Consider the following 27,295-nt stretch of genomic DNA (forward strand, 5'->3'; position numbering starts at 1 on the left):
CAATATAACACTCACGGAAAATTATATTCATAAACACATTTTTTTAAAACGCATTCATCGCTATCGTTAGTCTCACGTTAGAATTTTGTGTCATTATTTTGAAATCCTGTCGGTATTTCCGGTACGCCTGTCGGACTTACTGGGGTCCGTCTGCTTAATGCAGACATTGTGACGTCATCCACGGTGGGTCAGCTGGCTCCTCCATCCAACAGCAGGGAGAGCCTCTCCCACCGGGAGACATCACCAACAACGCCCCAGCCTGGCCGGCAGCATCGGACCCACGCTGGATGGGGGAACGGAACATGGAGGAAACGATATCCTAGTGGCTGGTCGGGCGTCGGCAGGAAATTGGGAACATTATATTATTTATTATTCACCTATGTATGTATTTATTTATTTATTTATTTATTTCCCGAGTCAGTAATGGCTGAGGTCCATTGCTGCGGCTGCTGAGAATCAGGTGTAACTGAATTGACGAAGCATTTTGTACGTCGGCATGGACCCAACGCGGGCCGATCCGCAGGCCGACCAGCCGCACATCCACTGTTACCCGGATCCGATGCTCGTCGCGGGTGGAGAGCACTAGCTGGGCCGCAGCTGGAGGTGATACAACGGAGGGAAGAAACCGGGAGCCGCTTGATAACGAGACTATTTTTAGGACTGAGCTCAAGGTTAAGCGCCGTTCTCCACAACAGGCGGTTTTGGATCGGTGGTTCGGTCCGGCTGCAAACAGAATAACTCTCCTCTATTTGAAGAAAGTCCACATTGAATGTCACCCTTTTTGTAATCGGAGCCGAACTCGGTGACATTCTCGTCTTGCAGGCCCGTTCTGCCCGTTAGCGCATCCTCCTCATCTGGGAAGCAGAGCCCGGCTGCCAAGATGATGGAGCTGCAGATCGACGAGGTGGTCTACCAGGATGACTACGGCTCCGGTTCCGTCATGTCCGAGCGGGTGTCGGGCTTGGCCAACAGCATCTACCGGGAGTTCGAGCGGCTGATCCGCAGCTATGACGAGGAGGTAGTGAAGGAGCTGATGCCGCTGGTGGTGAACGTCCTGGAGAATCTGGACGCGGTGCTGACCGAGAATCAGGAGCACGAAGTGGAGCTGGAGCTGCTGAAGGAGGACAACGAGCAGCTCATCACCCAGTACGAGCGGGAGAAGGCGCTCCGCAAGCAGGCGGAGGAGGTGAGTCATCAACCGGGTTCGGCTGGGCCTCCATCCATCGTCACATCCAGAGACAGCTCAGAGGTGTCAGGGTACATGATCAGACACTAGAATGTTCAGATGTCTTTTTCCCTCTGTTTTTCCTGGTTTAATACACTGCAGGAATTGTCCACACTCACTCAAAATTCAAAGGATTCCCTATAATAGAACTTACTTATGATGAAATACCCTTGTATTTAAAAAAAACCAAAACATTAGAAAATAAGTTTGCTTTCAAATATTTATTTCCTTGTTTTTTCTCAAATTCAACTCAACATCTCAAAATTAAGGGAACAGTACGTTTCATCATCTGAAACAGCTTAATCCAACTTAATTTCCAGTTAGGTCAAAACGTTTTATAAAACATTCCTATTAGCAGTCCACATGGGTTAAGCACATTTAATCCTGCTTAGAATAGAGAGCAGCATATTTATGTATATGACATCAAGTATTTAAATACATTGAACTACTCATGCTAATTTCTCTTATGACTAACAGCGCATATCATTTTTCAAATTTTGTTTATCATCCATAAATTGCAGAGCACAGTTGAAGTCTCACATGCAAATGCATAAGGGCACAATATGCAAACACAGAGTAATGCCATGCATGTGTGCACATGCCACATGATGATAAAGGGGCAGTCAGCAGAACTCTGACAGGTGCAGGATGTGGGCAGGACTCTCAGTGGGCGTTTACTCCACAAAAACAGTGAGAACCAGGACACAAACAATAGAGGTGGACATCAATATGGAGCTATTACGTTACCGGCCACTCTCCACCTCCAGATGTTTCACTTAAATCCTCCAACCATCCAAAAGAGGCCTCAGCATGTCACCAACAGGCCTGCTGGTATCCGCTTAGCGTAACGTTCAGTCATTGTCATCACATGTTGTCCCCAGTGTTTTCATCAGTGCGGGTTCATTAATGTGTTTTCACTTTCAGCCGCTGTTTGACAAAGAAGCCACTGGGTCATATTATGTTTCAGGGTTGTTGCATTCAAGCGTCTGTTCACGCCATGAAAACAGAATCATTCACTGTGAAAATGCAGCTGTATTGTGCAGCACTAATGCTTGAACAAGTGTTGCATGTAACAGGAGACACTGAGACCATTGTTTTAATGGAAATATAACTGGACCAACAGGCCAAGTCACATTTTACACATTTGTACCACAACATAAACTTGGAGTATTGATATGATGATTTTCTGGTGAGGAGAGAATGTCATGCTGAGCGTGTAGCTCCGTGGATTTCCTTTCAGTAAGCATATAGTTATAATCTTCTACTTTCATAACAGAAGCTGTGTTCAGTACGTTATGTTACAGTCCTGTTTATGCATAAATGATTGCTATTAGTAGAAATTTAACCAATTCAGACTAATCCAATCATTTGTAATAAGCATTCACTGCATTGTTGACGTATTGTGTGTATTTCTATGTATTGATAGATGCGACAAAAAGTTACGGAACTACAGCATATATTTCTTGTTAAGATATTAAATTATGTATTTCCTGTAACAAATGCTTCCAGTTTAAGTGCAATTTTTGTTAACAGTCCAAAATAAGCTATTTTTTATTTGTGTCGTTGAATTTTTAAAAATTTTTCTGATAGTTTTTTTTTTACATTCTAATCCCCCTTTTTTAAAAATGATAATTTAAAGTTAATATCAAATATGTTATTACATTTTCATGCTGTCATCCATATGTCAGGTGCATGTTTTCTTTTTCTTATTAAATACACGGCAATTTATCATCTAGTAAAAGTAGTTATTGTTACAGATGTAGGTGTATTTGGTATCTTTTGATTTCTTTCAGCCTTCAGGTCAGGTCATTCGCAGCAAACCAGAGAAGTCGATTCACACACATCAAATTAGGTGACAGGTTTGCGTGGAACGTATTAAAAGGAAGTTAAGTCTGAGTTCAGGCACGTGTGATGGGGGTTGGGATGACGTGCGAGGGGTGGGAGATCACAGGGAAATCAATATTGCACAGAGCACACTCAGAGTCTTGCACTGTAACCTGATTTGTGCTTGTGTGGAGAAAAACAGAGAAAAACACGGACTGATGTTTGGGGAAGCTGTGTAATGATTTGGTAAAGGCGGAGGCCTGAACAGACAGACCGGAAAGAAGAAAAGGCAGTGAGAGAGTCTCTTAGTGTGAGGAAACAATAACACAACCTTCTATATAAGACAAAAAAAAAGCTCAGATTACAAGGTTATTTGCTTACGTTAATGGCATACAAAGCCACAACTCCCTGTTTTGCTTGTGCAGCCCTCACTGAGATATCCAGGATTACAGCCGTTGAAGTGAGGTAACAGCAGCAGCTAGAATTATACTTCACTTTGTATCGCCAACTGTTCTGGTGGCAGTAAAACGATCATCACTACTTTTTATCCTGGATTTAATAAACTCAGGTTGGTTGAACATGAAATCCAGTTTAACTAAGTGGCTCCAGCATCTGAAAAAAGTTTTTGGTTTGCAGATTCCACATGTTCTTCATATCCTCCAGGATTCATTCTAGTCTCGAACAAATACAGTTTCTTTTTCAATGACTACCTACTGTCACCTCAAGGTCTGAAGACTCACAGAATAGCTGCAAGTATGTTTTACTCACAACAGCAAAAATCAACTATTTATATTGGACAGAAAACTTGATATTCCAGCCGTAAATCTGTTATATTTGTACACATCAAAAGCACCAGTATGTTTTTTAAGAACAAATACCCTGCAGATTAGAAAGGTTTACAGTGTAGGAAGTGGAGTTCTGTAGGACATGGCACTACTGTGGCGTAGCAGGTACCGCTGCAGCACCACAGTTCCAAGGTGGGTTCTAATTCAGCTGAGGATGTGGGATATCTGAGCCCAATTTACATCCAGCTTCCCACAACGATCTAAATACACGCAGTGGAGGTGAACTGATGAGCCTACATTGCCTGTAGGTGTGAGTGGCTGTTTGACTTACCTTGTGTTGACCTGTGAACTGGTTTTTCAATGTTGCCTATCCCAGCTGACACCCAAAGTCAGCCAGGATAGACAGCTCGTCTGCAGGATTACATTGGTTGAACAGCTACAGAGAAAGAATGGATAGAGGGATACTCCCAGTCTGAAAGACTGGTATTATTATGTAACATCATAATGTGTTGCTTTAATGACACAACATAAAATAGTTTTAGGCAAATATATTTTGAAGGTTGTGCAGATGTCGACATCAAATGTGGTCAAAAATAATTATACGCTTACCTGCTTTAATAAAGAAACTACATGAACTAACAGAGTAAGAATCATCACTGGGATGTTTCACTTATCTCTCGCATTTGAATAAACTTCTCTGGTAATTTTCCTGCTAAAATCTTCCCTGTGTACATAAAACAAGAACGGTCAGCTATTAGTAGTGGATGGATCATGTTTTAGCTGATGGTAAAGCAGGGACTGCCGTTCTGTGTGGTGCATATTGCTGAGTACTCCAAGCTCCATGGCCTCTGCTGTTGGAGGATTACAGTATTAAGACTTTGTGGGCTTGCTGCACTAAAAAAAAGGCATCTTTGTGAACAGATTTGAAAAAAAAAAAAAAAATCCCCAACAGCAAATGTGAAAGGGAAGCGACAGCTTTGTGCTTTCAGGAAAATACCTCTATTAATAATAATAATAGAGGTATTTATTAAACTCTGGCAAACTCTGACTGCTTCATATGAGACAAATGCTGAAGAGGTTGGCCAAAATCCAAATCTTATAGAGTACTTCCAAAATTAAATGCATTATGGCTCTTTGTGTCAGTTTTAATGTATTTTCCGATGCTGACAGTCTTGATTTTTCCCCCTGCATGTTTCTCCCCTCAGAAATTCATTGAATTTGAAGATGCACTGGAAGCAGAGAAGAAGGACCTGCAGGTACAGGTGGAGTTCCTGGAGCTGCAGGGAAAACAGCTGGAGCTCAAGACAAAGAACTATTCTGATCAGAGTGAGCAGACGAACATCCACGAGTTTCTAAACAGTATTTGAGGAACTTCATTTAATTACAGCTCTTTTCTGTTCCATTTCTTTTTTTTACAAGCAATAGGAGCAAAAGAGAAGTAAAAGAAATGGACACGGAAACATTTTGAGTGCAGTTATTATGAGAACCTGGAAAGGGAAGCAGACTCTCTGATGGAGGGCGTTATGCTTTTAGATTAAAAGGCCTTTAAACTGAAACTCTGGCAATCCAGTGAATAGTGGCTTATATTTTACAGAGTATTTAGTTTTCTTGCCACATTCTACACTCTTATTGGTTTCTCTCAATGATATGTTGCCAGAATTCAATAGAGTTTAGACCCAAATATCTAAATAACTGAATTGTGCTCCCCCACATCTCTCTCTCTCTCTCTTTCAGTCACTCGGTTGGAGGAGCGAGAATCCGACATGAAGAAAGAGTACAATGCTCTGCACCAGCGTCACACTGAGGTAAGATCAGGCAAACCACTGAACTCCCTCAAACCATTTATTTCCTAAAACTCTTCCAGCATTCCCAAAACAACCACAAACATCTGATATCAAGTTGTAAAGCTGTTGATATGTCATCCTCCAATCCTCCTCTGGCTTCATCCTACCACCAGCAACATGCATTATAGGTGAACTTGTGACTTTAGCCTGCCCATATGCATGAACATGAGTGTGGGGTGTTGTACAGGGTGTTCATGAATGATTAAATGGTTATGCAGCCATTAGTGTATGATTCAGAATGACAATTTTTTTTTGTCATTCTGAATGAAACCCACATTTCCATAGGTCCTCTCCCGCTATATTTTACCATAATGTTTCTACTGAGTCTCACAAAGTAAGCCTCAAAGATAAGTCTAAAGTGAGTTTTTGTAAAGAAATAACAATATGCATTTATGGATATTTAAATCCTTTAACGTCATTTTCTGCCATTCTTTTCTTACATATCTTTCTTTCTCATGTCCTCTTGCTTCACAGATGATTCAAACATACGTAGAGCACATAGAGCGGACCAAGATGCAGCAGGCGGGGAGCAACAGCCAATCAGAAGGCCCCGGCTGTGGACGAACGTGAGTCTCTGTGTGTGTGTGTGTATGTGTGTGTGTGTGTGTGTCTGCGTGTCAAGGGTGTACATCTCTGAGCGTCAGTGTTTGTGTGGATTTGAACCATAAATTCCAGCCACCGTCTTGTTGCTGATGTTTTGTGTTTTGTCCTAAATGTGTCAAGCGTCTTTCACGTACTAACAAGTACACTGTGTGGACTCTGGCATTCGATAGCAGCCTTGATGAGCTTCATGGGAAATAAGTAGACAATAAGAAGTTGGAGCTTTTTGGCCTTTTTTTTCTTTTTTACCATTCAGGAATTTGGTGCTAATCTACACTAAACCTGACATCTACATGTGAAGGTTTCCAAGTGTGTTTAGTGCATGTGTTTTCACATGTCATAGCATGTTCCTGTCTCCTGTCTTTCTCTAATTGGTGTCTGTCTGTCTGTCTGTCTGTCTGTCTTGCTGGCTTGCTCTCTGTGCTGCTGTTTGCACAGTCAACGCCACACATGGAGGAAAAGGTAAATTCAACATAAGCTGCCCTCACACCCTGTTACTCAGCTCTGCATCTGAACAGACCTTATTTGGCATCATACATGTTTGAATAAGTGCTGAAACCACTCCTCATGTGTCATGCATTTGCTTATTGAGAAATCGAAGCTTGCAGCAACAATTTATAATTGTTAATTTATTGGTGATGCATAAAATATTAGGGAATGGTTCAGAGGTTATGATGATGATATACCATCTGCTTTTTCTCCCTGATGAGTTGCTCTTGTTTATCTCTTACCTGAAGATTCAATAAAAATATGCAGAGAAAGAAGCAATTAAATGGATGTGCAAAGAAAAAAATACATCTTGCAGTCATCGGGCCCTTTCACAGAAAAAGGTTAAAAGATTATCAAAATATTTTGTATTTATGTATACTCACATTTGGTATACTCACATAAAACAAATTTGTATGCTGTGGAATTCATAGAAGCTCATGAGAAAAATGACTTTGGTCCTGTGGATTGGACATTTTACATTTATCCAAGAACTACTCTCTTTGTTGTGCTTGAGTTCCATAATACTTATCATTGACATATCGGAACATAAGCTTGATTACAAGCATGCGTTGTGTCTATCTACCGATGCTCTTTTTCACCTGAGTGTGCAAGTTTTCTCTAAAAATATGAAATTAATCTGCTGTTATTCACAATCCAGCCAAGAGTTACATGAGAGTACTGATTGCTCAAGCCTGTTCTGTAAAGCTATGTAAAGTTATTTAGCTTAGCAGACCAATAGATGAAATATAATCAATAAGTAATTAATAATCAGTCTGACATTAGTCTCCGCCCCTCTCTTTGTCTCCTCCTCCTGCAGCAAAGCGGAGCGCCCACCATCATTGAGTCTGTACCCCAACGTTGAGGGCATGGTACGTGGGGTTCTCGGGGGGGCTAGGATGATGCCCGGGAAAGACATCTGGCAGGTCAGCGAGCTCGGCCCGCCCACCTTCTGCTCCACCTATCAGGTGGGCCAGACAGCGGCCCTGTCCTCCTCCATCAGCACAACCACAGCCTGGGGAGTGGAAGAGGGGAGGGGCAGCCTTGGCACTGCCCGTCCCACTAGCCACACCCACTCCAAGCCCCACCCACACCCACTCCAGCATGTTTTTGTCATTATGGGATGACTTAGTTTAATTTATTTAAATTTGAAGTCAGATAAGACACAAGCAGGCAGGGGTCCATTTGTTTAGCTATGGGGTTTCTCTTTCACAGTGATTATTTCTCTGTGTGATCACATGTCCTCACCATTCAGCTCACACTTTCACATCAGATTCAGGTGTTTCTATATGTCTCGTGTCTCTTAAAATGGTGCTGTTTAATGGTATATAATTATTTATTCACGAGAGACACAGAAAAGGTAATAAGACAGAAAGGACCTCAGGATCTCTATCCAAGAAAGCATAGAGAAAAACAAGAATTACCCTCATGTGTAGTTTTATTTAGAGATGGTATATGTGTCATGTGATAGTAACAGAAGATATTTGTTCAGAATTAATCCGAGATTCACAGAAGCAGATGTAGAATGGAGCAAATATTTGGACAAATGAGTCAGGCATTCTGATCCATAAAATCAGTTTCAAATGACCACATTAAATAAGTGTTAAATATTTGAGATATTAACTTTGCTAAACAGGGCGCAAGGTGGCGCAGTGGTTAGCGCTGTTGCCTCACAACACAGCGGACCCGGGTTCGAGTCTCGCTCTGTGCGGAGTTTGCATGCTCTCCCTGTGTCTCCGGCTTCCTCCCACCTCCAAAAGCATGCGCTCAGGTTGATTGGCCATTACAAATTGCCCGTAGGAATGAGTGTGTGTATGCATGGTTGTGTGTCTTTGTGTGTGGCTCCGAGGTGCACTGGCGTCGTGCCCGGAGTGTCCCCCGCTTCACCCCCTATGCCGCCGAGATAGGCTCCGGCTCCCTATATATAGCGGTGATAATCTGAAGATGACTGACTGACTTTGCTAAACAAATAGAAAAGGAAAGAATCTTATTAAAAACAGCTAAATTATCAGTATAGCTGATTTTGGTTTGATCGTGACCCTGCTTCCACCACAACACTCACATAATCATGTTTGTCTTCACTTCCTGCCACCATGCTTTTGTTAAGGAGGACGGATCAGAGTCTGACTCAGTGGCTGCCACACCCAGCAGCACAGGAAGTAAATCCAACACGCCCACCTCCTCTGTCCCCTCTGCCACCGTCACCCCCATCAATGAGGGCTTCCTGCCACACTCTGAGTTTGATGCAATGCGGGCCGGGAATCACAGGAAAAGTGCGAAGCGGCTAAGCCGGAATATGGAGGTGCAAGTGTGCCAGGAGACCAGGAATGTCAGCATTGGTGAGAGAATGTCACCAAACAGACCCCCCCACTTCCCCTGGGGCACCTATAACAACTCTGATGTTGTACAATGCACAAGAACTGGTATGCTTTCTTGCGTCTGACGGTCTGTACTCTAATCCTGTGGTATTGCTCATATGTTCCCCCAGGTATGGGAAGCAGCGATGAGTGGTCTGAGTTCCAGGAGATCATAGATTCAACGCCTGAGCTGGACATGTGTCTGGACCCCCGTGTGTACGGAGGAGGAAACAGGTGAAGCTGTTTTACATGTTCAGCACATCAACAGTTTATTGCAAAATTGTTTTCACAAGTTTTACTGCTTTTGGACTGATCCGAATTTGGTCAAAGTGGTCATCTATAAGAGCTCATGAAGGTTTTTTCTAGCTGTGTCAACATATGTTTAGATTGGCTCTGTTTACCTTGTGAGAGACTGAGAGGTAAGATTCTATTCTTCTTCCAGTGCTGTTATCTGATGAACTTTATTTTGTTCTTCAGCCCCTCCCAGGGGATAGTGAATGAGGCCTTTGGCATCAACACCGACTCTCTGTACCACGAGATTAAAGATGCCAAGTCGGACATCATTGGAGATGTAGATGCAGGTGCAGAGCTGCTAGGTATGAACAGGACTTTGGCGAACATAACTTTTGCTACACCCATAGAGTAGAATGCTTTTCTTTAACATCTAAAGATTGGCAGTGAAGTAGAAGCAAATGTTGCATGAAATATTTGGTCCCTGAGACTTTTTTCCAAAGAAATTGGCTGAAAACGTCTGCCTCCTTTGGCATCTTGTGAGACGATAGTTGTTCACCTTGAAGTGATGACAGTCAACCATGCTGCTCCTTCTAATTCTACTGCCAATGTGTGTAGTTACCTACCTATATGAGATTAAATGTAGATCCAAAATAAGGGCTGATGCATGCTTGCACTGCACAAAGCAAACGCTTGTTATTGCTTTGCGGTGCTTCATGCAGGCTTTGGACCTGAGCCGCTGCACTAAGTCTGATAGATTTATTTTTACCTCGCATGGATGAGGTTGCAACGCTCTCGATGTCGGCAGCTCTTCTCTTCATCACATCATACAATCCCTCCCCCACTGCATCCCCACCCCCAGCTGCCCTGTCATGCAGTATTTTGTTCAAGATCTTTTTTTCCCCCAATTTACTGTAGCTCCTAGACAAGATTATTATTTATGTTAGATATTCATTGTGAGTTTCTGCTCTGGGCCAACATGAAATTTGTTTTGGGTTTGGATATACAGTATTATCCCATATTTGCATACAGCAGAAATTAAAGCAACAGCTTTGACCCATCTTCTAGTCTTTTTCATAATGTCTCACCCGTTTTCTTTTTTTTTCCTCTTTATGTGCTTCTGCTGGTGACCCCCCCCCCCCTCCCAGGCGAGTTCTCAGGTGTGTATCTGAGCATGCATTAGTTTATCTTTATCTGTCTCTACTCTCTATATTGCACAGACAGGACTAGAAACCATTCAGTTTGAACAAAACAGAAAAATTCACATAAATAAAGTTTTTATTTGGAGCATATGCTGTAATTCTGGAATGAGGAATACGATTTAGAAGAGTTCAATATGCAACATACTTTAACATGCAGCAAAACATGGCCAGAAGAAGTTAGAACGATATTCTATTCAAATTACATTGACCTTTAAATAATTAATGTAAACTATACGACAAATTATATCCTGATGGTTTTAACTCCTCCTCCGTGTTCAAACAGGTGATTCATCATTTGATAGAGAAATACTCTGTGTCACTGGGACAATCTGAAGATGTCCAACAAACCAGAGCAGAAAGCAGCTTTTGTGTTTCAGTTCTTTATCTCTGCTGTTCATTTTCAAATGAATAAATTCTTATCAGCATCCTCTCTCTCCTCTCCTCCCTTCCTGTCCCTCTCTTTTTCTCTCTGATCCATGGCGTTTCTCCCTCTCCATTCTTCATCTTTTGCCTCCAGTTCGTGATGATTTCTTCGGTAAGGCATGCTTTGCCTGCGCTCACGGTCAAATTTGCTTGTTATGTCATTTTTGGGCTTCAAGCTTTCACAACCTTCAGGTTCATTCTTTGTGTCAATTTTTTGTGTGACTCGGTTTTATCTTTGCATCTGACGTGGCTAATTTCCGACGTCCTCTTTTATAGAACATTACAATAAAAGAGTTTCCAGGTAAAACACTACTGGAGAATAACATGGTATACAGGTTAATGAAAGATAGAGAAAGTCTTTTGAAGGAAGGAAACAATGGCAAACCTTATCTTTTATTTAATTTTTTTCAATCCCTTTAAACATAATCTTCACTAAAATAATCTCTAGTCTGCTTTAGTATCCACCTTTGAAGTCAAAGATATGAGGGATTTACATAAAGAGATCATATACTGGGTAAAGGGTAACAACTAACCATTTAATCCAGTTGAAGTTGGCAGCCTAATATGTCAAATAAATATGTCAACATAAACATCACAGGGTTTTATTACACAACCAAGAATCATTTTGTATGCAAAAGCACAAACCATCCTTATTTGTAAATAACACCTGGTAAATAAGTACCTCTTTGTTTCCTGTTTATTCGTTATATCATTATTATCGCTGTTATTATTTTTAATGTCTGTGTGCTTGGCTAATGTCGCACAATGCTTGCTGCTTGCATGGAAAAATCAGTGTGCAGTATTTAGATACTCAGATTTGACAACAATGACTGGATGAACATGATGCTAACTCTGAAATGGTTCAGGGGGATATTGCTGAAATCTGTGTGTGCATTCATAAAAATGGATATTGATAAATACTGACATGGAAATGGTATTTCTTAATTTCAAACCAGGATCTTAACACGAGTCAGAATTCACTAAATGCATTTTAAAATGTTCTTGAACTCATCCATCTGTCTCTGTTTCTCTAATGGTATTTAACTCCAACCTTCACGTCAAATCCGGATTAGCTTTGATTCTAACATGTGTTGAACTCAAAAATTCTTCCAATAATATCAGTCATTAAACTTGATACTATCTTTTGTGGAGACACTCTGTAAACCATGGCTGATCTAAAAGCCCCCTCACTGACTACTTGATCAATGGGTTTATTGATTAGTGGATGTTGAGTAACAGAGATGCACATTGGACTGTTTCAGGGATGGGCAAGGAGGTGGAAAACCTGCTGACAGAGAACAAACAGCTCCTGGAGACCAAGTAAGAGATGTTTAGTGCGCTTGGTTTCCTTCTTGGAACTAATAGTGATGTCTGACCTCCTGCTCCTGCTGCTCTTTGCTTCACAGAAATGCTCTAAATATTGTGAAAAATGACCTTATTGCCAAAGTGGATGAGCTATCGGGTGAGCAAGAGGTGCTGAGGGAGGAGCTGGAGGCTGTGAGGCAGTCCAAGAACAAGGTCGACGCGAGGGTCAAGGAGCTGGAAGAGGAGCTCAAGAGGTGAACCTGAAAGCACTTATTAAACACGATGAGCAAGAAAACATGTAATCTAAAGAAAACAGATATTATACTGTACTGATAAACACATTTAGAGACTGGAGTAAAGATACAACATATGAGTTAAATAAACAGCCTCACATATTATTTTCTTAGGAGACTGCAGACAGAAGCATGTATGCTGAACTGAAACACAAACTCTGACTATCTGCTGTCAACACAGCACAAGGAGAGAAACAGGATAGTGTTGATCTCCATAGTCAGTGGTGATGCGTTCAAATGTGAGGGACAAAATGACATTGAATAAGTCAGAGTTCTTTTGTTTCGAACCATCTTGGCCTTTTCAAAAAAATAGATGTGAAATTGTCACGAGGCTCACTTTAGTTTCACTCGAATGCTCGTAAATTTAAAATGAATGCACAAGTTTTGAGACTTTTTTTGTTTGTTTTTGGGTTGTAGACTAAGAGCGGAGGCTCTCGGTGCATCTCGGGACTCCAAAGATGAAGGAGGTGATGATGTGAGTGAAGCTCCTCCCGTCGTCTTCTTCTGGCTGTTAGTCTAACATACAGAAAGACTCAACATGTAAGATAAAACACATCTAATTGCCATCTTCTCTCCTAGTTTTCGTCACCCATGCAGGACGGGGACATGACGATGACGCAGCGGCGGCGGTTCACACGGGTGGAGATGGCCAGAGTACTGATGGAGAGGAATCAGTACAAAGAGAGGCTGATGGAGCTGCAGGAGGCTGTCCGGTGGACGGAAATGATCAGGTGAGAAACAGGAAGATGCTCCTGGGAACTTGATGAAGAACTTGAATGAGTGCTGAAGGGTCAATGCAAACAAACCTTAACGTGTTTAATGCACACAACTAAAACACAAATGCTATGCTTTTTTTCACAACCCTCCTTCTTCTCAGAGCGTCCCGGGAGAGTCCTCAAATCCAAGAGAAAAAGAAGTCCACCATCTGGCAATTGTAAGATTCTGCTTTTGTTGAACTCATAACTTCAGCATAATAAAAAAAACCTAAATGTTTTGGTTATAAAATAAAACCTATCCTCCACTCTCTCTCTTATTTTCTCCAGTTTTGCACGTCTCTTCAGCTCATCATCCAGCCCTCCACCTGTCAAGCGTCCGTACTACAGCGTCAACATCCACTACAAGTCTCCCTCGCCGGCTGGTTTCTCACAGAGACGCAGCCACACCATGTGTCAGATCTCTACCTCCAATCGCACGCTGGAGTTCTTCCCTGAAGAGTGAGCCGCAGCTAGCTGCATCCATTCATCCATTCATTTCCTCTAGGGTAGGGTGCAGGGTGGGGGGGGGTGAAGGTGGGACACACCCTGGACATGTCTTCAGTTCAGTTCCCAGCTAGATCCCTTCACTAGAACAAATGTCCATCCTTACATGCTTCCTAACTTTGCTGGCCTCGCTGCTTGTTGGCTTGAAGCAGTTCCCAATCCAGCCTCTCCAGGATTCCATTTCTAATTCAAACAAATCTCCTCTTGACAGGTTAAAGAGAAAATTCTGTCTTATGTCACCTGAATCTGGGATATAACGGCAAAACCTTTTGATGCTAGTTGCTATTTTAAAATGTAATCATCCTTTCTTCTAAATCACAGTAAGCCATCAGACTAACACTAAATATATTTAAATTCCTCCATTTCCTGATAGCGTGATAAAAGCATTGCTTGGCTTGAGCTAGCAGAGAGTTTAACTTGACTGGCAACTGCTGTTGCTTTGTTTTCCTTCTCCTCTTCATTTCTTCTCTATTTCTTGCTGCTGGCTGGCCAGGCTGCTAACGCTTCGCTCTCTCTCTCTCCTCCCCTCTGTCCCTCCCCCCATTACTTCCAGACTGGCCAGTAACGGTGTTGCGTCTCTCCTCAGTGATTCGGCACTGTTGGCTCGTCGAGAGCAGAGGCGCGAACAGTACCGTCAGGTCCGTGAGCATATGCGCCGCGATGACGGCATTATGCAGGCCTGTGGCTGGAGCGTGCCATCTCGTTTCAAACAGGTAGACAAATACACATGCACACACATACATCGACACACACACATGCACATGCTACATGGTCAGAGACCCACAAGGGCCTTGACATATTTGATTCATATTCAAATAAATCATTGTATCAGGGGAAAATGAACTTTAGCTTGTTTGATTTACCGTGTGTAGAAAGGAAGTTGTACAAATAATTGAAAATGTAAATGATATTATATCAACAGTGTGTTGTTGTGTGTTAAAGCCTAAATTAATGGGTTATAGTTAATAACATTAATTTTCAACAAACGCCCAAACTCGAAATATAATCCGTCTCTATTTCAGGCTCCACTCAAAGTAACTGGTTTTGCTACTTGTTTTATCTTTGCAAAGCAAGTAACAATTTAGAGTAATCGTAGAGAATTGTCAGTAATTTTCTGACAGCTGATTAGTCCAGTAAACAGTTTTTAGAGATCTTCAAATATGTTGCTTTAGAAAATACAGTAATTGTATAAAATAAACGGCACATTCTGTGACATCAATAAACACAACCATGTGTTCTTTCGACATAATCCTTGGTCAATATTGGACCTGCATGGCTCAAAGGAATGAAATCAGTCAGGTTATTAAATAAAAAAATGTTTTTAATTAGATTAATTTGGTGTTTCTTTTGGTCTTTAATGGAATTTATTGTCAATAATGAAAATAGGACCTATCCTTTAAAATGAACCAATACCGATAAGAATTGTAGTTTTCAAATTTCAAGCAAAACACAATTTCATAGTGTCAAACTATGCTTTAAAATGTCTTGAAGAAGCTGTGTGGCTCGAGAGGCCAGAGAGTGTTGGTAGGCAGGCGGATCTAACTCTGGTCTCCCACAGACGGGGGGTCAGACGGACAGCGCTCAGGACAGCCCGCTGAAGAGACAACAGGCAAGTGAGACTGACAGAGCGGCAGCATGTGGCTTCCCTTTCCTTTAACCTCCCCCTTAAAGCCCCAACCCCTGGATAGAGAGAATAGTAACAGAGAGGACAAATACATCTCCAAATGACAACACGGTCAGGGCTATGTGAACAACGTTGATGATCTTTTCAAAATAAGAGTTCAAACTGAATGATCCGAGTACATGAAAAGCATGAAGTTTTCATTTTATGGCATGATATTACACATGTACATGTAAACATTTCTCTAACTAACTCCTGTCTTTGTAGAGTTTCCGTCTGACTTCCCTCTGCCAATGTTGTTACAACCTTTTAACCTCTGTCTGTCTCAATCTGCCTCAAACGCAGCATGGATGGATGTCGTCATGTTTTACTTCTGCCTTGAGTCTTTTAAGGAGAAATCCTGAACTAACACTTAAGTTATTATGTCACAGAGTCGTGATTCCTTTGGAGTTTTGCTGTATTTCCTCCTGTGTACATGCAGTGCATCTATATGATACACACACTTCATCAGTAGTTATTTGAACCAGACAGTAAATCATTACTTTGGTTGTGACCTGACTTCTCATTACCTCTGCTTCTAGACCGCAAATGAGAAAGAGGACAACCGCATGAAGAACGTGCCCGTCCCGGTCTACTGTCGTCCTCTGGTGGAGAAGGACCCCAATAGGAAGGTGAGGAGTTCAGTGGGCGCAGCGCCACAGTTTGAGGGTTGTTCCAATCAAAACCATGTTTCACAAATCTTCATTGTGAAGGATAATGTATGAATAATTTGACACAAGTAAATGAGAGCTCTGGTTTAAAGGTCTTTATTAGTGATAAAGTCACACACAAAGATAATATTTCGATCATTATATATAACAGATTTCTGTTGGTTTCTGTGTGTCAAATCCTACTCCATATACTGTATGACATACCTGAGATGTGCAATGTCATTACATTTTTAATTAACAGTATTTTTTTATTTTCATTTTCCGTGTCTCGTGTGCAGCTCTGGTGCGCTGCAGGGGTGGATCTGACAGGATGGAGGGCCAGCAGCCAGGAGTCGGTACCCTCTAAAGCATCGTCAGGCAGCAGTGACCCCTTACATGCTGAGGAGGATGGATCTAACAAAAAGGGTAACTCCCCAGAGAAAAAGAAGGTAGGCCAAGCTCCAAAAACTAATTATATATCAGTGAATAGAACATTTACAAAGATGAAGTTAATTTATCACCAATGTGATTAAAACCCTTTCTACCTCTTCTCCTTCCCTCCCTTTCTCCCTCCCAGTTGAAGGAGCTCCAGGAAATGGACACCATGAGCAGTCGGGTGTGGATTCTCACCAGCACCCACTCTGCCAGCAAGGTGGTCATCATCGATGCCAATCAGCCGGGCTCACTGGTCGACCAGTTCAACGTTTGCAACGCACACGTGCTCTGCATCTCCAGCGTGCCGGGTGAGACGGACAGTTCATGTCAAATCCCAATAGACCCATTTTGATCCATCTGTTGTGTTGAAAGATTTTATTTTGTGTATCTTTATTTTAAATTATATTTTTGACTTTAAACCAAATCTCTTATTTACCATTCCATCGTTGGCTATTTGCTATAAGACTGTAATGAACAGCTGTATGTGTGTGAAATCATCATATTTGTGTTGTTAATTCTGAACTGTGTGTTTACACACATTAATGTGTGTGTTTGTCTCCAGCTGCCAGTGAGAGCGACTACCCGGCAGGAGAGATTGTGTTGGATCCAGGTGATGGAGGAACGGGTGGAGACGAGGACGCCGGCAGCGTGGAGGGCATGCTGGCTGGTATCACTCTTGTTGGCTGTGCCACCAACTGTAGTGTTGCCCGTAGCAACTGCTCCTCACGCACTGACACGCCCATAATGGACAAAGGACAAGGTAGGCAGATCCTAAACGATCCTTACATCTTTTTAACATCATAAAAGGCATCAGGGGTGCCATTCGGTGACTTCTTTCATTGCTGGTTGTGCTTTAGCCCCCACTGCTCAACCTATGAACGGGAAGATCCACCCCGCCCAGTCGGCTGAGGAGGCCACCGAGGCCACCGAGGTTCCTGAGTCGACCACTACCCAAACGGAGATGGGGCCTCCGGGGCCGTTTACTGAGCATGTCTTTACTGACCCCCAGCCTCGTCCAGCAGATACTTCTGACAGGTAAGTCCGCCCTTAAGAAGGTGATCATCAGGAATATCATGAAGAAAGAAATGCCTTTGTCTTCTGTCCACTCAGGAGCACAGGTCAGTCCAAAGAAGAAACTTCTCATCCTTCAGAGTCAGAAGATGGAGGTGAAGAAGCCAAAAACTACACCAGTGCAGCCCCCACTATGTGGCTGGGGTCCCAGAATGGCTGGTGAGATATTATTGTGTAAATAACACCGGAGGAATTATGTGCTTTATTAGCAGATGAAGCAGGTATAGAAAATAGATGGATGGATGGTTATTCCTTTGCTATCATAAGAAAGATCAGCCATCCCACATCCTGCCCGACATCTACAAATATAAATATAATAAACAGTATTTATCACGGAGGGGATTCTCCTGAGCCCTGACTGTTCTTTCTCTGTCCCCTGTCAAGGCTCTACGTCCACTCAGCAGTTGGAAACTGGAAGAAGTGTCTCCACTCCATCAAACTCAAGGACTCTGTGCTCAGTCTGGTGTAAGCTATGCTGAACTAAGCTACGAATGATGTCTGTTGCGTCGTGTAAAGTTTACAATCAGTGTTTTTAATAAGGTGTTTGTAACTTTAATAGTCTGTTTCTTCCATTGATTTCAGGCATGTGAAAGGTCGCGTATTGGTTGCCCTTGCTGATGGGACTCTAGCTATATTCCACAGATCAGAGGGTATTTGGAGTCTTCACATTTTAGTTTTGTCACCATTCATACTTTGCTGCCAATATCTGAGTCTGGAACACAGAAAGAAATAAACATTGATATGAATGATTTTCATCACCTTCATCCAACTGGACGTCCAACTGATTTAGTTTCATAATTGCCAGCTTTCTTCTTTTCAAAGAACCAGATCATGTTGGGAAAATGTTGCATGAAGGTTGATATTTTTCTCTGCATTCTGTTAATCAGTTCTAACTCTATATTTTGTTGGTGTGTGGTTTTAAAAACAGATGGCCAATGGGATTTGTCCAACTACCACCTAATGGACCTTGGTCGACCTCATCACTCTATCCGCTGCATGGCTGTGGTCCACGATAAGGTTTGGTGCGGCTACAAGAACAAGATCCACGTCATCCAGCCCAAGAGCATGCAGATCGAGGTGTCTTTTGAATCCGCTTTAACGTCTGCTGGTCTTAAATACAGCAGCAGTTTCTGTTGGCTGATTTGAAACGGGAAATAAGTGGCATAATGAGCTGATTCGCTGCCCTGCAGAAGTCCTTCGATGCCCATCCTCGTAGGGAGAGTCAGGTGCGGCAGCTAGCATGGATCGGTGACGGGGTGTGGGTGTCGATCCGACTGGACTCCACCCTCCGTCTCTACCACGCTCACACACACCAGCACCTCCAGGACGTGGACATTGAGCCGTACGTCAGTAAGATGCTGGGTGAGAATAAGCTTATTTAATCGCTCAATAATTTACCCTCCATCTGTAAGGGAAATGAAATGTTTTTTTCTGGAGTTCATAACCACTGATGGTTGTAATTCGCAGGTACCGGCAAACTGGGCTTCTCTTTTGTCCGAATCACAGCGCTTCTGATTGGTGGAAATCGTCTCTGGGTAGGAACTGGAAATGGCGTCATCATCTCCATCCCCCTGACAGAAAGTGAGTAGGGTTTCTTTCTTACATCTTACAACTAAAATAAATAGGTCAAAAGTGTGCTTTGACCAAAAACTACATTTCCCACAATGCAGTAATTAAGCCCATTTTAACTTTGACAAAACCATTTTGAACAAAGTTAAGGTCCTAACTTGTGTTTGATGTTCTTTATCTTTTTTCATTTGAATAGTTTGATCCTAGATCCTAGGGTCTGTGGGTTTCATAACCTGAGAATTTAAAAGGATTTATGTCATAACAGAACAACAAGCAAACATTTTTTTGTGCAATTGCAATGTTTGTAACTTGAATAAGTAATAAATTCAGTTAGTTAACATTAGCGAGTATTTACATTTGTTTTACATTGATGTTACATTACATTTATTTACATTTATAAGTTACATCTAGCCCTTTGAGGATAGCCGGTATGCTGATGTGGCCCTCAGTGAAAATGAGTTTGACACCCCTGTTTTAAATAAAAATTGAACATAAACCGGTTATTTGTTATTGTTATAATTAGCTGTTTATTCACCCATAGTTTTCGAGGCAATTCAGTTTGTTTTATGTAAAGTTTTCTGTCTGGATAGAAAATGCACAAAAACTTTCAAAAACTATCCAAACCACAGTCTGGAAGGACATTTTATTCATGGATGTATGAGTTTGAGGAAAATGTTTTGTCTACCTTACTTTTCTTAGGTTATTAATGTTTCACATACTGCAAAATGGAACAGCTTCATGAACAGATCTTGAACCGACCAATCAGAAGCCTGCATATTTCAAGACATCCTTGCATACAGTGGTGCTGTTTGTCTGTGTTCCCCTTCAGCCCCCCCTCCCCCATTTCTCCACCATCTTTACTTCTACCTTCCTGCTTTCCCTTCTGTGACTTCACCTCCCACAGAACATCTTGGGCATAACTGTTACTGTCCTCTTTCTCCTCTGCCTTCCTCCTCCTCCACCTCCTCGGTAGCGGTGGTCCTTCACCGAGGGCAACTCCTTGGTGTGAGGGGTAAGTGGGTGCGCTCCCTACCCCGATCCTGGTGTCATCTACCTTTTCTCACACTTTTATTTCTGCTCAACAATGTCTTGTCTGCCAACTACAGATTTTCTTTTTCACTCTCTATCAGGGCAGTGCTTTTTCTCATCGGTATTGCATGCTAATTATCATTATGATTTGTTGCATCAATGCTGAGAAGCCTTAAGAGTACTGTAAATGCAGTAGGTGGAAGTATATGGATTTCTTGTGTTTGCCATAGAAATGTTTTTTTTCAGTGTCATGCAAACAAGTAGCTAGGCAACAACCCCAACTATAAGTTTCTGACTTTTGGGTTTCTCATCCCTTAGCCAATAAGGTGTCTCCCACCTCGTCCAGTGGAGTCATCCATGTGTACAGTGACGATGGCTCGGAGAAGAGCACCGGCAGCTTCATCCCATACTGCTCCATGGCACAGGCCCAACTTTGTTTCCATGGACATCGTGATGCTGTCAAGTTCTTCGTCTCTGTACCCGGTAATCACAAAACTGTCTGCTGATGTGATCGGCTTTAACTAACTTGACTTGACTGTTTATGATCTGTTTGTGTGTGAATATGACAGGCAATGTTCTGGCGACCCTGAACGGCAGTGTGTTGGACAGTCCGTCAGAGGGGCAGGGCTCAGCAGCACCCCAAGAGACGGAAGCCCAGAGTGTTCATAATGTGCTGGTACTAAGTGGAGGAGAGGGCTACATTGACTTCCGTATAGGTGAGCAATCATCCAGTTACACCTGCTCATAAAATTCTGCCATCACACACAGATTAGATGTACATTTAGATGATTGCAACCCATTCAAATGAATATTTACCCACTGTTGGAAAATAAAGGATTATCTTATCTTAATATACTATTTAAAGTATATATGTGACAACAACACACATCTAAGAATGAACAGCACTGGTGATTGAGCTCAAATTAAATTTTTTGAATAAAAAGTACCTTAAGTACGTAGTTTTGTTGGTATTCATTCATGGTCCTATGATTTTCTGTCATTGTGATCGATATGAAGTCTTCACTGCCCTCTAGCGGTGACAATGAAGAACAACAAGACTACCGATACATCTCATGACTATTGCGGTAGAAGTCATTGCTTTCGACAAATGGGGTCAAGGAAACTCTGAAGTGTACCTGGATACTAAATTATTTTCACAATAAATCATTTACAAGGCCATAAGTAGGACTTTGACAGAATATATGACTATTTTGGATTCAGATGCTTTTTGTGAAGAAAAGCTTATCTGACCAAATTAGAGTCCTTTAAGGATAAACATTCATCAGCAGGGGGTTTGCAACAGTGTCTTCATTTTATTATGAAGGCATCATGCTTCAACAGTTCTTGTAACAAAGGCAATCTGTGTTCCTCAGGAGATGGAGAGGATGATGAGACGGAAGAAGGAGAAAATGCTGGAGCTGCTCAGATCAAACCTGCTCTGTGCAAAGCGGAGCGGAGCCACATTATCGTCTGGCAGGTGTCATACATACCTGAGTGACACCTGGATTTGCTTCACCTACTCTTCTCCGTAAAAAGAAACTCCTCCTCCCCTGAAAAGGCTTTTACCCTAACTTTGTAATTATCCCCACTCATGTAAAACCCCATCTGAATCTAAAAAAACCCTCCAGGAATATTATCCCTTGTAACTATTATACCCCCTCCTGCCCTGTCACCATGTTAACTTCAATGCCTTGTAAGTACCGGAACCTCTTCTGATCTAGTAATTTGCCTGCCACGCTGTTTCTGTCCCACCCGGGGCATTGTACCTTCATGAACGTTGTAACCCAACATTGTAACTACCTCCCTCTTCTGTGTTATCTTACATTCACTCCGTAAGCACATTGCATCTCCTCCCAAATTTACCTCAATTGTCCTGTATCTGATCCCCCAGTTACTTTGTCATCTGTGAATTCCCCACATCGCCTTAAAAGTCCAGAGCCCCAACAGTTGTATTGGAAAATAAGACAACAGCATGTACACCTAGAATGAAACAAAACAAAATTGGATTTTTTCACAGCCAATCAGCAACCAAGAAAAATTTATGCTACCACGGATACAGATGTGAGGTATTGGTCGATACACTGGTTTGTGCATGAAGAATTGTTGACAATTGTTTTGGACTGAGTGATGATAAAGCAAAATCAAATTTATGTCGAATTCAGCAAAGGCTTTTTTTTTTGCGGTTGCCTAAAATATTTAGCTTCTAATCTTACTCCACGTCCATTTGAAGAGTCTCAATTTGTGGCATTTTGAACCCTGATTCTATAAAACCTCCATGAGGAATAAAAGGATGATGTAGTCTGTGGTGACTGACTACAACTGTAGTAAAACGACTGGTGCTGCTGTCGGGTTTAAGAGGTTGTTGAACCAGAAGTTCAGTGTGAAACTCATTTCTCATCTGACTGTTGATCAAACAGTTGGGACTAAAGCAGGTGAACAGTGATGTGTTGTCATTGTGTGTACAGCGATTATTGTAAATCTCCACTGGAACCCATCCTCTTTGCTCATTATGAAAACTCATGCGTTGACCTCTGTCTGTGTGGATTAAATATTAAACATATTGTGTGCTGAAATGTGTATGTGTTACTATACAAACGTGGATAAACACTTTAAGAGGGATTTATTAATTGTCTTTTTGAAAGTTTCAACATGATTTTATGGAGCATCCCAGTATTTCAGAAAACGACACGGCACAAAATATTTATCACATTTCTAAAAAGAAACTGAAGCTGGAATGATCTGAAAAAGTCAAGAGCTACATCGTCCTGAAATACTTATTGTTTTTTTCCCCAGGGGAATTACACATTTTGGATGATTTTTTTTAGCATAAGAACTGCAAGGGGATTATTCCACAAGACAGAGAAAAAAAGGAAACTGAAAGAGGATATCTGATGAGTTATGGGAGCCAATTACTACTGGAAGATTCCTGCTTTAATATACATTTACCTTAAGGGTGGATTAAATGTATCCCTTTCTTATTATTCCATGATGAAAATGACCGTTGAGTACTCCACATTAAAGCCTTATTGCTTATAAACTGTAAACATTAGTTATTGTTCTCCCTTCTGGAACATTTTGATCAAATTATTGCTCACATAGTGCACATCTACTTTTTAAAAATAATTTCATAAAAAGGTACATTTCATAAAAAAGGCAGCAATGATGACAGTTCATATTGTTTGGCTGCCAGCCTCTAAAGCCATGACACTAGTGTAATGCAGGATTGTGTGCCAGCCCGCTGCAGATCTGGAGTCAGTTGTAGATCCAGTGGTTGCTGCTGTCCTCCCAGCAGTGAAGCTCGTGCTCATCGAACCACAGGTAGATTTCCTTCTGGGCGCTCTCGACTGAGTCGCTGCCGTGGATCACGTTCCTGCAGCGGAACACACATGTTGAGGACATACAGTACATATGGAGACTCTATCGTCAGAGGCCGGTTCATTCATGACTCAAATACTATGGCAAAGCTTCTTGATCATACAGTTCTTTAAAAAGATTTTTTTTTTCCATTTTAGATGTTTGGTGGTTAATATATGCATCACCAGGATAAGTCTGTGGTGTTTATGAAGATAGTTATGTGTCAATATTAGTGTTTTTGTGCATGTTTTAAGAACCTTTTGAGATATAATGAGACTGGATAAATTTTAAGACAACACAACTTATTGTGTCAACAAAGCAGATGGAAGGAAGAACTGCCATCAGATGTCATAGAAATAACTACAATAAATAAAAGTCTAATATAGATCATATTTAACGGCAAAGTCACAGTGAAAAAATATAAACAAAACTCATGAGGAAGAGGAGGCCACTAGGTAGGATGACTTACGGTTTTTAGATTTTAGTCAGTTATAGAGCTCTATTCAATTCTCTGCCACGAACAACATGAGATTGGAATATGTGAATGGGCACGGGAGAGATCCCTTTTTGATATTTTGCAAAATTTCGTCATTTTATTCATATATTTATCTGTTTTACATGTAATTTTTCCTCAGATTTTAATGAACAAGAATTGCAATTACTTTCTTCAATACATCTGTGATGGGAATCTAAGAACTTCATTGCTTTTTTCTTTTATCTTAAAGCCAACATATATCCACACCGGGCCGGGATGTTTGTCTTTATCACAAGGTGATCCATAATATTCACATTAATAGATGCGTTAAAAAAATGCTATGCACTTTGAGGGTGTGCCGAAGAGAAACTACTTGTTCTTTTTGGACTGGGTTACATCAGATATTTTTACATGTCCTAGCATGAGAGACAAGGTCGTGAATTATAAAAGAATGCTGTATTTTTCCCTATTCTCACTCACACACATAGTCATGACTGATTATGTCTGTTGAATCTTGCATAGTAATATGCTCCGTAATGAGAATATGTCCGCTGTCAAAGGGGATCAGTTGCCATCAGGTGAAGAACTGGACCATCTGGTTGCCTCACCTGCCCACTTCTACACAATAATCTCCTCGGATGGTTCCGGGCCTGGAGTCGGCGGGGTTTGTCTCTCCCATCATCATACGTGCTGTCTTGACGATGTCCAAACCCTCCCACACCTGAACAGAGATAGAAACAGACATGACTACGCATACATTTTGATATTATTAAACACAAATTTTCCCACAGAGCTGACTTCCTGCTGCAGTAGTGCTTCATTATTACAGTCACTAGGCACACAGAACCCCTCACTAACTCTCAATGTTGTTTCATGATCAGTGTGTGGAATCTCACCATTGCTACAACTGGTCCTGAGCTCATGTATCTGATCAGTTCCCTGAAGAAAGGTTTACTCCTCAGGTCCCAGTAATGCTGCTTCAGGAGGTCCTCAGATGCCTGAAGGATCAGACATATTAAACTAAAATAAGCATATAAAAATAATATTGGAAAATTAATTAGTCATCTTGAAAATGTGAGCTTCAAGGAGGAATAAACACCTGCATCAATTTAAGACCCACAAGCTTAAATCCTTTCCTCTCAAAGCGACGCATAATTTCTCCAATCAGTTTGCGCTGCACACCATCAGGTTTAACAGCAATGAAGGTGCGCTCATTCACACCAGTCCAACCTAAACCCAGGGAAAGCATATGGTAGAAATTAAGGGAAAACTAATGAGACCTTAAAGAGAAGAATGACAGCCAACACACATGACCCAGAGCAGGTGGGGTAGAACCGGGGAGGCAGTTTCATCCATTCAAACAATGGCAGGGCTGTTATGATCTGCTGGTGCATTGAAAAATGTCTAATCCATGTTGAACGACAGGCTGTTATACGCAGTGTGTTTGCAATACAGTAGTATGTTTACCATGCATACACATTAAAAAAACATTCCATGCAGCAGTACACACATTTGAATCACTACAAATCTAGACTTGAGGGTTTGAAAACATACCGCTATAAAAAACAAACAACCTTAGGATTTTAATGGTTGTCTTATTTAATGACCAAATGGGACATGGAAATAACTGCAGCATACATTTCTCTGGTGACACAACTAAAGTACAAACTGGTCTTATGGCACCAGCTGTGAATTCCTGCAGATCACCTTGTCTACAGATTGCAGGTGTTTTCTTTGTTGGGATTGGTTAGTGTGACAAACATGCTTTTTTTTGTGCTTGTTGCATAAATATACTACGATTGAAATATTTTTTTTTTGAAAAACTGCGAATAATTAACCATCTAATCCTCAAGCAGCTCTCGTTGTGTTACTTCTTCAGCTCCCTCACTCATCTGACTCAGGGCTCCTGGAGCCACCAATGGCCGCACGGGTTAACCCGTGCTATTAATAGGACGATGAAACAACTTATTTCACGGTGAGGACACATGGCTGCTGGTAGTGACACAGTCATTACAATACGTGGCATTAGTAGAACACGGGCGTGGACAGAAAAGGCATTAAACTCTCTATGTTGCTTCTCTTAACCAAACAATTAGTTACACACGCTGTATCAGAGTTAGACAAGCCTAAAGAGTTCCTGAAGTAACGTGACTCCTCTTGTAGCTAGCCCAGTGCTCCTGAAGTTCTCGTCTCCTGCTAGAATACAGTGGAAACTAAGAGCGTTAATCACAAACGGAACAGAAATGAATTATACTCTTACTAGGAACACACACACAGCACGAACCTGGCTGAAAAATGTGAGCAAATACGGATAGAAACAGGCATATCATTGTTGCGGACGGCGGGCGAGCATCTGAAGGAGGAGTGAAGGAGGACTTACGCACCTACGTCATCACGTACGTTGCCTAGAAACCAGCCCCAAAGCAGCAGCACGTGCTAATCGCGCGGTGCTGTCTGCTCCCGCCCGAACGAGTCCTGCTGTAGAAGATCGATGACTGAGATTGGTGGGTGTTTGAAGTGATACAAGTTGATTTCTTACAATCGTTTGTTTTCACGTATGCCTGCTGTCACCTGGTTCATTATAGTCGTCATTATTATCCTAATTAAACTACTATTAAACTATTATAATCTCAATTAAAGATGGACAGAATTAAACCTGGTAGTTTTCTTTTTCTGACAGAAATACAGCATATCTTGTGGAAGCTTTCTAATTAATCCAACTTTGATTTGCAGTGACACATTGGAGGCTATACAATAAAGTCACAAAAATGAATTCAGCCCCGAAAGACTATTTTTCCAAGTCGGAGAGTGTTATGTACTGTATTCATCATGCACAGCACCATCATTTTTCTTCACATTTCCCTGCCAAATTTCTTTTATTCTCCTCATGAATAAACATAAATCACCAAGCAATGAATCTAAACATAGTTATCTGGAAACCTGCAATGATTAAGTAAATCCCACACGTCATTCTTTTTCATCTAGATATTGTTTCTGTTTTATTCTTCTCGACCAGGAATATAAAATGCATATAATTTTCCATGTTAGCCGGTAGATGTCGCCATTTACATTTCAATTTAATCAGACTTCTGTTCCAGGGACGACCGACGGACCCCCACCCCCACCCCCTCTATCTCAGTGAATCTTTTGGATTTTGTGTCAACGTGATTATCTTGTAATTTGCCTTTTGTGAATAAACGTGATTTTAAAAATCTAAT

At 41.5% G+C, this 27,295-nt stretch overlaps 2 protein-coding genes across 18 annotated transcripts; one reads left to right on the forward strand and one right to left on the reverse strand.

Moving 5' to 3' along the window:
• The first annotated feature begins 193 nt into the window (after nucleotides 1-193).
• mapk8ip3 (mitogen-activated protein kinase 8 interacting protein 3) lies at nucleotides 194-22,824 on the forward strand. 16 transcript variants are annotated; one of them, XM_068335909.1, is made up of 34 exons: nucleotides 194-1,186; nucleotides 5,040-5,160; nucleotides 5,569-5,639; nucleotides 6,153-6,244; nucleotides 6,717-6,740; nucleotides 7,585-7,690; nucleotides 8,872-9,103; nucleotides 9,253-9,355; nucleotides 9,599-9,717; nucleotides 10,501-10,512; nucleotides 11,072-11,089; nucleotides 12,240-12,297; nucleotides 12,384-12,536; nucleotides 12,993-13,050; nucleotides 13,155-13,306; nucleotides 13,453-13,509; nucleotides 13,619-13,789; nucleotides 14,388-14,547; nucleotides 15,393-15,443; nucleotides 16,037-16,126; nucleotides 16,444-16,593; nucleotides 16,722-16,887; nucleotides 17,142-17,339; nucleotides 17,437-17,614; nucleotides 17,690-17,809; nucleotides 18,035-18,115; nucleotides 18,233-18,300; nucleotides 18,579-18,727; nucleotides 18,841-19,012; nucleotides 19,118-19,231; nucleotides 20,193-20,231; nucleotides 20,567-20,731; nucleotides 20,818-20,964; nucleotides 21,622-22,823. In XM_068335909.1, exons 1-34 carry the CDS (start codon nucleotides 881-883, stop codon nucleotides 21,744-21,746), a joined length of 4,026 nt encoding a protein of 1,341 aa, XP_068192010.1. In that variant the 5' UTR covers nucleotides 194-880; the 3' UTR covers nucleotides 21,747-22,823. The 16 variants fall into 16 exon arrangements, with proteins under 16 accessions (XP_068192010.1, XP_068192017.1, XP_068192014.1 ...); XM_068335916.1 differs by having other exon boundaries at nucleotides 7,585-7,636; XM_068335913.1 differs by having other exon boundaries at nucleotides 14,421-14,547; nucleotides 21,622-22,822.
• Nucleotides 22,825-22,851: 27 nt separating this feature from the next.
• On the reverse strand, nucleotides 22,852-26,454 carry nme3 (NME/NM23 nucleoside diphosphate kinase 3). 2 transcript variants are annotated; one of them, XM_068335927.1, is made up of 5 exons: nucleotides 26,362-26,454; nucleotides 25,177-25,307; nucleotides 24,974-25,075; nucleotides 24,686-24,798; nucleotides 22,852-23,618 (listed from the first exon to the last, which is right to left on the reverse strand). In XM_068335927.1, exons 1-5 carry the CDS (start codon nucleotides 26,405-26,407, stop codon nucleotides 23,501-23,503), a joined length of 510 nt encoding a protein of 169 aa, XP_068192028.1. In that variant the 5' UTR covers nucleotides 26,408-26,454; the 3' UTR covers nucleotides 22,852-23,500. The 2 variants fall into 2 exon arrangements, with proteins under 2 accessions (XP_068192028.1, XP_068192027.1); XM_068335926.1 differs by having other exon boundaries at nucleotides 26,338-26,423.
• Nucleotides 26,455-27,295: the final 841 nt, after the last annotated feature.

Source organism: Antennarius striatus, chromosome 16 (assembly GCF_040054535.1).
Source record: "Antennarius striatus isolate MH-2024 chromosome 16, ASM4005453v1, whole genome shotgun sequence".
In the NCBI taxonomy this organism is placed as follows: Eukaryota; Metazoa; Chordata; class Actinopteri; order Lophiiformes; family Antennariidae; genus Antennarius; species Antennarius striatus.

Bases quoted from the DNA above. Each gene is read 5' to 3' on its own strand.
- nme3 (XM_068335926.1), bottom strand. From the start codon at position 26,407: ATGATATGCCTGTTTCTATCCGTATTTGCTCACATTTTTCAGCCAGGT. The intron at 25,308-26,337 runs GTAAGAGTATAA...CCCTGGGTTTAG, and splicing joins GTGCTGTGTGTGTGTTCCTA to GTTGGACTGGTGTGAATGAG. The intron at 25,076-25,176 runs GTGTTTATTCCT...CTGATCCTTCAG, and splicing joins TGGGTCTTAAATTGATGCAG to GCATCTGAGGACCTCCTGAA.
- mapk8ip3 (XM_068335909.1), top strand. From the start codon at position 881: ATGATGGAGCTGCAGATCGACGAGGTGGTCTACCAGGATGACTACGGC. The intron at 14,548-15,392 runs GTAGACAAATAC...GGTCTCCCACAG, and splicing joins TGCCATCTCGTTTCAAACAG to ACGGGGGGTCAGACGGACAG. The intron at 20,232-20,566 runs GTAAGTGGGTGC...CTCATCCCTTAG, and splicing joins GCAACTCCTTGGTGTGAGGG to CCAATAAGGTGTCTCCCACC.